Source organism: Lupinus angustifolius, chromosome LG04 (genome assembly GCF_001865875.1).
Source record: "Lupinus angustifolius cultivar Tanjil chromosome LG04, LupAngTanjil_v1.0, whole genome shotgun sequence".
Classification (NCBI taxonomy): Eukaryota; Viridiplantae; Streptophyta; class Magnoliopsida; order Fabales; family Fabaceae; genus Lupinus; species Lupinus angustifolius.
Window position 1 is genome coordinate 14,698,781 of NC_032012.1, and position 9,011 is coordinate 14,707,791.

Here is a 9,011-nt window from a genome sequence, read left to right on the forward strand (position 1 = left end):
ATTAAAAAATCTAAAATAAATAATCAAATAATAGATTGGGGATTTTAGGACGTGGGACGGTGGAGGGAGAAATGAGTCAAGGGGCTTGGAAAGTATGAAAAGGGTACGATTGCCAGCTATTTCCAACAATGAAATATGGCCCATGGGATTAGATTTATGAAACGGACGGTCATGATTGAAGCAAATGCAATTTGTGGTTCATTTCACACGAATTTCATTTGCCCATACCTTCCTTTTTTATACCACACACATCACACACTCTCCCAAACACAACGTTCCTTTATTCCAAACTCATTTTCCAAAGGTACCCACATCACACTTTTCTCTCTCTCCCTTTCACTTTCTCAATCTCTCTCTAGGTGAATTTGAATTATTTTATGATCCTTCAATTCTAATCAGCATTTTCCTATAATTGAATACATTGGTGTTATTCTTAAGACATGATTTTAAATTGGAGTTGTGGTTACAGACTCTGATTTATCTTGTTATTGTTATCACTCTTATTTTAAATTGCGGTTGTAGTCGCCTTTTTAATAGAAAGCTGTCACAATTAAGTTGTGGAATGTAATTTAAAAATATGATTCTGATGTGACATGATGTAATGTTTAACATGCATTGATATTTTTATTTGTCTAATGGAATATTCTTTTTTTATGATCAGGAACATCTTTGATTTATCTGTTTTCTTGGTCATGGTTATGTACCTAAGATCTTATGTTGTTTGTGACATGTTATATGCAAATTTAATGTCTTTTTTGCAGTAATCAATAAACAACAATGGCAGATGCTGATGATATTCAACCCCTTGTTTGTGACAATGGAACTGGAATGGTCAAGGTAAGAGATTATGAATGAATGAATGGATCAAGCTTTTGTTTATTGTTTTTTCAGATTATGCTATAATGCGATTGCAATCTATTTAGTACATTGTGTTTGACATGTCTTAAAATTTTGGTATTGTAGGCTGGTTTTGCTGGAGATGATGCTCCAAGGGCTGTGTTCCCTAGCATTGTGGGTCGGCCACGCCACACCGGTGTGATGGTTGGAATGGGACAAAAGGATGCATATGTTGGTGATGAGGCACAATCAAAGAGAGGTATTTTGACATTGAAATACCCGATTGAGCATGGAATTGTCAGCAATTGGGATGATATGGAAAAGATCTGGCATCACACTTTCTACAACGAGCTCCGTGTGGCTCCTGAAGAACACCCTGTCCTTCTAACAGAGGCACCCCTTAACCCAAAGGCTAATCGTGAGAAAATGACTCAGATCATGTTTGAGACCTTCAACACTCCGGCTATGTATGTTGCTATCCAGGCTGTGCTTTCCCTTTATGCTAGTGGTCGTACAACCGGTAATCAATTTTCTATTCTATGTCAATTTTCCTTTTTTGTTTCAAATTTGGCGTGAGTTGTCGATTAGTCATTAACTGAGTCACTCATAGAAGCTCAATTGTTATGCAATGGCTAATGAATGACATTATCAAAATTGTTTCACAACTTCCAGCCAATTTTGATTTGTATAATGCAATCTATGATGAAGAGTAAAGTTGTCTAGATTTATTAAAAAGGGTGGTCTAGTGACGAGGCTCTCACTTAATGGGGTTTGGGAGGGTAGATGTACTGTACATGTAAAATTAGTCAAGGCTTTAAAACGCATGCTATATATATCAATTATAATTTTGTACCTCAATGGAATTTTTTTATGTTAAACATTTTGCTGGGGTTAATAATGTCACACTATGTTGTTCATTTCAGTATGAGAACAGAGATTTTTCATGAATGCTGAATAGGGATTTAATGGCATGCCTTAAAATTGAAATGAGCTGATGCAGTTTCTGTTCTTGTTTGTTGTAGGTATTGTTCTGGACTCGGGTGATGGTGTCAGTCACACAGTTCCTATCTATGAAGGTTATGCTCTTCCACATGCAATCCTGCGTTTGGACCTTGCAGGACGGGATCTTACTGATGCCCTGATGAAAATCTTGACCGAGCGTGGATACTCTTTCACCACTTCAGCCGAGCGTGAAATTGTGAGAGACATGAAGGAAAAGCTAGCCTATATTGCCCTTGATTACGAGCAAGAGCTAGAAACTTCCAAGACCAGCTCAGCTGTTGAGAAGAGCTATGAGCTACCCGATGGACAGGTGATCACAATAGGCGCTGAAAGATTCCGCTGCCCTGAAGTTCTGTTCCAGCCATCCATGATTGGAATGGAATCTCCTGGCATCCACGAAACCACATATAACTCGATCATGAAGTGTGATGTGGATATTAGGAAGGATCTCTATGGTAACATTGTCCTGAGTGGTGGTTCCACAATGTTCCCAGGCATTGCTGATAGAATGAGCAAGGAGATTACAGCATTGGCTCCAAGTAGCATGAAAATTAAGGTTGTTGCCCCACCGGAAAGGAAGTACAGTGTCTGGATTGGAGGCTCCATTTTGGCATCCCTCAGCACCTTCCAACAGGTAAAGTGCATGATTTTACAATTTGGATTTTGTAAAGATAACGCAGCAAATAAATCAAGAAATTCGATTTCACAAATAAGTAGAAACTTGATAAAATATAAATGAAGAACACAATAGGAGGGAATAACATAAGTACTCAGATGAAGGGATTGGCTGAGTTCTGTAATTTGAAGTCAACTCAAACCCCTGAACCTAACAAATGTAGTTTAAAGATGCTGAGTTCTAATGAATTGGTTTCGTTATGTTTTCTTTTCCGAGTGCAGATGTGGATTGCAAAGGCGGAATATGATGAATCCGGGCCATCAATCGTTCACAGGAAATGCTTCTAAACATGGAGGGGGAGAGGTTGAGCAGGGATTTTACAATATATACTTTGTACTAGTGAAACACCATCAAGTGGTTGAGGATTTTTCATTTCCTATTCTTTACTGTTTCTTTTATCATGTTTCTGTGTTTTCCTTTCTTTATGTATTGGGATAAGAGCATGAAGGCTAGCAAGATATGTAATATTCAATTTATTGATTTGGCTGTAGAAGAAATGTGCATTTTGTTACTGATTTGGTTTGGTTGATTCTACAATTCTTTTCATCAAGTATTCTGAATAGCATAGTGCTATGTGCTTGATTAATTATTCTCTACAAAAAAAATGTCATTGTTAATCATTGTCCAATTTATTGTCTTCATATGGGTGTTTTGCCTATAGTTCTATGCCATTAGTAGTTCCAGCAATAGAGCATGATCTTTTTCAATCACTACCAGGAAAACATTTTAAAAAGAAAATAATGCAGACACTATTATCTAATTTTCTGTTTACTTTTTTCCAAATCCTGAATTACCAATAATGTAATAAAAAAAATTCAAGTTTTTGAAGGTACGTTGGGTACTAGCTCACCCGGTTTGGCCCGATCATGATTGGGCTCGAATAGGGTCGGATTCGAGTTCAAAAGTTAGACCCAATCAATATGTAGGGCCAAGTAGGGGACAAGTATGACTCATCCTGACCTATCTCATGATCACTTATTATGTTTGTATGCATATTTATTCAATTGTGTATACAGTAATGATAAATCTCTTATCATTGATTCTCTATTTTTTTAATCATGTAATATATATATATATATATGCAGTGGAAACAATTGTTCTGCAGCGTTGGCCACAAACAATAAATAAATGGCATAAAATAAATAGAAAAGAAGAAATAAGAGAATTTGATAATTAGGTTCGATCAATTGTGTCTACGTCCTCGAAAGCGCTGAGTAACTATAAGTATATTAAAAAATAATGATTACAAATCCTAACACACTCATGGCCTCGTGCCCATAGGGTGTTTCTATGTGGTGCTTCTATCTTGTGCACATTATAACAATGAACGTGAGTCCAATATATAGTATTGGTTACTCTAGTCTATTCCAATATTAGGCATTGTGAGACTAATATAATAACATATTTCAAACATTCACAATAATCTTCACCTTGATTAAAATAGATGAATATTTTGTTCCTCAGAAGCTCTATACAAGAATCTCCACCTTAGCGAATATCCTGCTCCACATTGTTCAATGCATAATTCTCTTTAAAAACTCCTCCACATAAGAGTTTGCTCTCCTTCAGCATAAGCATTTCTGAGTATCCTTGATGATGTTACCAATAGTCTAGCTCTCCAAATTTTTAATGCACCTTCCCAACCCGCTATCTAATGAAACACGTCACCTAACTACATATTGCTATAAAGTCTTTTGATATTATGGAACTTGTACACCAAAGTTCACCAACAACTGCATTCTTCAATACTTAGGTAGCTGAAGCTTGAAGCTTCCTTGAAAAGACTCATTTGTTACCATCATTGCTTACTCCGACAATTATAGTTCAAAAGAACTATCATACTCCACCAGAAGGAGTATACTCACAGTAAATATTTTGCGTCAATGTCAACCAATACTCATGTCACACATTTGCATCCAAGCCAATGCTCATGTCACACATTGCATCTCTACCAGTGTTTGTGTTATACCTTGCATCTCTACATGTGCATGAGTTACAGCTTGCATACAAGTCAGTGCTCATGTTACACCCCACATCAAAGACAATCAACGGTTCTATGCCTTTGTGAATCTCCTAATAATTAATATATTTCACTATGACTTCGCAGACACACCATTAGAATATTCCACTTCCCATCTCAAATGAGATCATTCTCTCAACATTTACAGAGATATTGTCATCATCTAACTCAACACCTGAGTCTCTATCTCCACCTTGATCCTAATCCACTACATGAACTTCTGGGGTTATGGATCAACACATACATAGCCCCCACCACAGTTCCGCCATATTTTTTTCTCCTTCAAATCATCTACTTTATCCTTGTGCATTACCTTTCACGCGCCTTGTCTAGTCAACATGCCTTCACCCTCTTTAGCCATTATCTAACGTTTGGGTTAAGAGTCATATACTAATTGCCTCTGTACCAATTGTTGGTGCAGCAGAATCGATTGTTGTGTAGCATTGGCCAAAAGTCAATCAAATAAAGGGCATATATTAAATAGAAGAGAAGAAACACGAAAATTTGGTAACGAGGTTCAACCAATTGTCCCTATGTCCCCAGGAGTGACTACCAAGATATTATTAGAGAATAAGGATTACAAACTCTACCACACCCATGAGCCCAAGTTTTCATGGGGTGTTTCTATTTTGTGCTTCTTTCTGGTGTTCATTATAACAAGGGACTTGAGTCCAATATATAATATTGGTTACTCTACTCTATTTCAATATTAGACAATGTGATACTAATATAATAATATATTTCAAACCATCCACAACAAAATATATCATTTTATATGTAAAATTACATATTCTTAATAATAAGTCATATTCGGGTCTAGAGTCGGGTTCAAAGACTGACCGAGTCGACATTTAAGATTGGGTTAGCATCGGGTCTAGGTCTGTGTTCAAAAATGATTCAGCTAACATTTAGGGTTGGGTAAGGGGCAATTCTTACCAGGCTCAACCCAACCCGTTCTCACCCCTAATGTAAGGCATTTCGAATGTGAGTTAATGTAATGAAGAAGTCCCATATTCACATTGTTTAGTGGATAAGTTAAAGATTATATAAGTAGATGGACTCATAGACCTAATACCTTAAAGTTTTTGGTCAACTTGTGTATCAAGTTCACGTATATGTTTTTTCCACTTAACCCATGAAAAAATAGCTTATCCTACATATTAAAATATTCATTGATTGAACTCTTATATCCTAATAAGTTGTATTAGAGCCAATTGTTCGATAGCTCAGTCCAACATTGAAGTGACACGTGATTGAGATCCAACTAGGGATGTGTCGAAAATCTTTCTAATGAGACAATGTTTTCTATTGTCAATTGTGTAAAAGTGAATGAGTTCAAAAATATATAAGTAAATAACTCATAGACCTAGTGCCTTAAGATTTTTCATTAAATCAAAATGTGGTGTCGAACTCACACACATGCTTATTTTACTTAGCCAATAAAAGAATACTTTAGTCCATGAATGGAGATCCATTATCATTTGGGCTCCCCCAACCCCAACAAGTAAAGGTGTTCATATCCAAACTGATCATAAAAGGGAATTGAAAACCAGTAAAAAAAATTAAAATTGTTTGGATCGTGTTGGACTCGATTTTAGAAAACTGATTGGTTCAATTTTTTATTCCAATTTCAGAAACCAGACTAAACTAGTACTAATTACATATACAAAAATGAATAAAAATTTAATTCTAAATTTAATTAACCTTGCAATTTATAATCTAAAATATACATTTTCATATTGTGTAATTGTTAAAAGTTTTATTAGTTATTAGTTAACATTTGTTAAAATTGTGTCAATGTCTTACTTGTATTGATTTGATGGTGTTTTATTTTCCTGTTGTTTTTATTTTATATGGATATTATTAGTGTACAATTAAATCATTGTATGTATTAAACTTGATATTAGGAGTTTTGGAGTAGAATTATTAGTTTTTTATGTGGAATTTGACGCTTTTAAAACATACTAACTTATTATTTTGAAATAGACATATTTTTTTAATATAAATTTGACATTTTAAAAGTGTGTTAGGCGTGTTAGGCGTGTTATTTTTGTATTAAAAAACGTAACCAAACGAGACTGAAACCACGTAATTTTTTAATCATATTGGATCAAAATTTTCAATATAAATCAATTAAACAAATCCAAACAATATATTATTCATACCTTCAAATCGAATGACTTTGTTCTAAAAATGGATACAAGTGGATGCTAATATCCCTACCAACAAGGTCCTCATAAGAACATTGTTTAATAAAAACAAAATGAGTAACTCTTGAAAAAAATATCTCCAATACTTATATGAAAATATCATATTTTAAGACAAAGTTTCTATTTTCTCTTTTTTAAATAATGCACTCACACTTACTAACATTTCTTTAAAATGAATAGGATGGCAATAATTTTTCAAAATAAAATTTATATTTTCTCTTTCTAAACAATTTAACATTCTCCTAAAATAAATGTGATATCATACTATCTTATGCCGACTAATTTGAGAACGATATGTTCAATGTTAGGACTTAAGAAATTGGCGTTTTGGGATTGTAAGATGTTTTGGTTTCTTATGTTACCAACTTTGTTGCCAGACAAAGAAACATTTAATAGGAGGATCCATTTGCACATTTCGCAAATTTTATACATGGCTTATATATAGTTCAAGGGACAAAATTACATTTTCCCATATAACTAATTGTTTAAAGCACGGTTATGATTATAGGATTTAATAAATAAAAATGTTATATGTAATGGGATTTAAGTACCAAATAACTTGGCTCAAATGTTTACCTATAAGTAATTATTTACACATGGCTTCTAACGTTATTTTTGTAGTTTTTTTTACTACCAAAAGGTATCTATCACTAATAAACTAATCATTTCGGGGTTTGTGGTTGTCTCTTCCAATAAATGTCACTCTCAGGAATTGAATCATTGATATTTTGATTTTTCTAAGGATTTAGCCAAACCTTACACCACTTGACTAATGTCTTATGCATAATTATTCAAAAATAATATATAAAAATAGATTTTCTTAACCATCAATAAGAGGCTGAAAAATATTGAGAACTAAATTATTAATAATTTTTAAAATACGTGAAATTAGTTATTTTATAGGTTTTTTTAACTCCCTCCGCATTCCATAGCTCTTCTTGTGTTGCATTTTTTACTTACATGTTGAACCTTAGCATCAGCATAGGTATGTATGGCAATAATAGTTTCCATTGAAAATAGATAGTGAAGTGAAGAGATTCAAATGAAAATGGTTCAGAAGTATATTACTATATCACTATTGCATATAGCTATGTGATATGTATATAAACCATAATTTGTTATTGCGGAATACAATTAAAAACATTAGAATAATAGATTATGTGGTGTGAGGATGGTTGTGGTAATGAAAAAGCAAAATTGGTAAAGGGAATAATTATGGATTATAATAGATGTATGGCTCGTGGTGTATTTAATAGTAGATTCTAATTAATTTATATAAATTTTAGCTGCCAATAAATCAAGTGATAAAAATGCATCTTGATTATAAGGCATCTATTATGATATAAGACCATGTAATAGTAATTACAGAAAGAACTTTTAGTGAGTGTATCATGTTAAGGATCTTGTTTAATATTTTTTTTTTGTACAACACTTAATAGTGAGAAACTAATTTTTTAAGTAAAGATCATCAAAACGGGACATACATAATTTTTGCAAAATGGAACTTGGCATATTTGGTTTTATTATGGAATCAGACTATCAATTTTAACCATCCATTTTATGAAATCTAATGGTTGAAATTAGTGAATAGATATGAACCGTTAAATTTTTTAGGATGAATGACTAAGATGTAAAGTAACTTTTTTCACTCACTCTTGGAGTAAGTGTAACCCTATCTTTTTTTAATACCAAAAATATAGAAGGTGGGTGAAATTTTTTCTATATCTATCATACGTGAATGGAAAAAATCCTCCTACAAAAATTTACTTTAGTTAGGTTTAAGTCCAACTAGAATAAAATTCTTCAACTCGCAATTCATTTATTCTCAAACCAACCCATTACCAATCTATTACTATTATTTTTTTAAACAGTGTAAGTCCACTGTCTGATCTAAGCAAAGATCCACACTCACTTAAGAAGCACACCTTAAAATTCTCCACCTAAAAACCACTTATTTAAAATTTGTTATATTCTTGTAAGCGACACTTATTGAAAGGAACAGTCACCACGTATCTCAAAAGGGATTAGTTTCTTAACGATAGACTGAGGGATACCCTTGGTTAAAGCAAAATAAAAAGGGAGGGAAGTGTAACCGAGTAAAGATATTATGGTGAGGAATAACACTATTGATTACTGAAAATTGAAATGTCTAGGTTATCAACTGTTAAACAAAATGCACACTTATAAGTTAATAAAAAAAGGAAAAATAGGTTGTTTACAACACATTACCATCATTCATACATGAACTTTATAATCTAGATCCACA

General features: G+C 33.3%; 1 protein-coding gene across 2 annotated transcripts; it reads left to right on the forward strand.

Moving 5' to 3' along the window:
* LOC109345959 (actin-97-like) lies at window positions 210–3,057 on the forward strand. Of its 2 annotated transcripts, none has more exons than XM_019585272.1 (5): window positions 210–304; window positions 762–837; window positions 964–1,357; window positions 1,860–2,473; window positions 2,737–3,057. In XM_019585272.1, exons 2-5 carry the CDS (start codon window positions 778–780, stop codon window positions 2,800–2,802), a joined length of 1,134 nt encoding a protein of 377 aa, XP_019440817.1. In that variant the 5' UTR covers window positions 210–304; window positions 762–777; the 3' UTR covers window positions 2,803–3,057. The 2 variants fall into 2 exon arrangements, with proteins under 2 accessions (XP_019440817.1, XP_019440818.1); XM_019585273.1 differs by lacking the exon at window positions 210–304 and adding an exon at window positions 335–359.

Coding starts and splice junctions, on each gene's coding strand:
- LOC109345959 (XM_019585272.1), top strand. CDS start 778: ATGGCAGATGCTGATGATATTCAACCCCTTGTTTGTGACAATGGAACT. Junction 838..963: donor ATGGAACTGGAATGGTCAAG/GTAAGAGATTAT, acceptor TTGGTATTGTAG/GCTGGTTTTGCTGGAGATGA. Junction 1,358..1,859: donor TGCTAGTGGTCGTACAACCG/GTAATCAATTTT, acceptor TGTTTGTTGTAG/GTATTGTTCTGGACTCGGGT.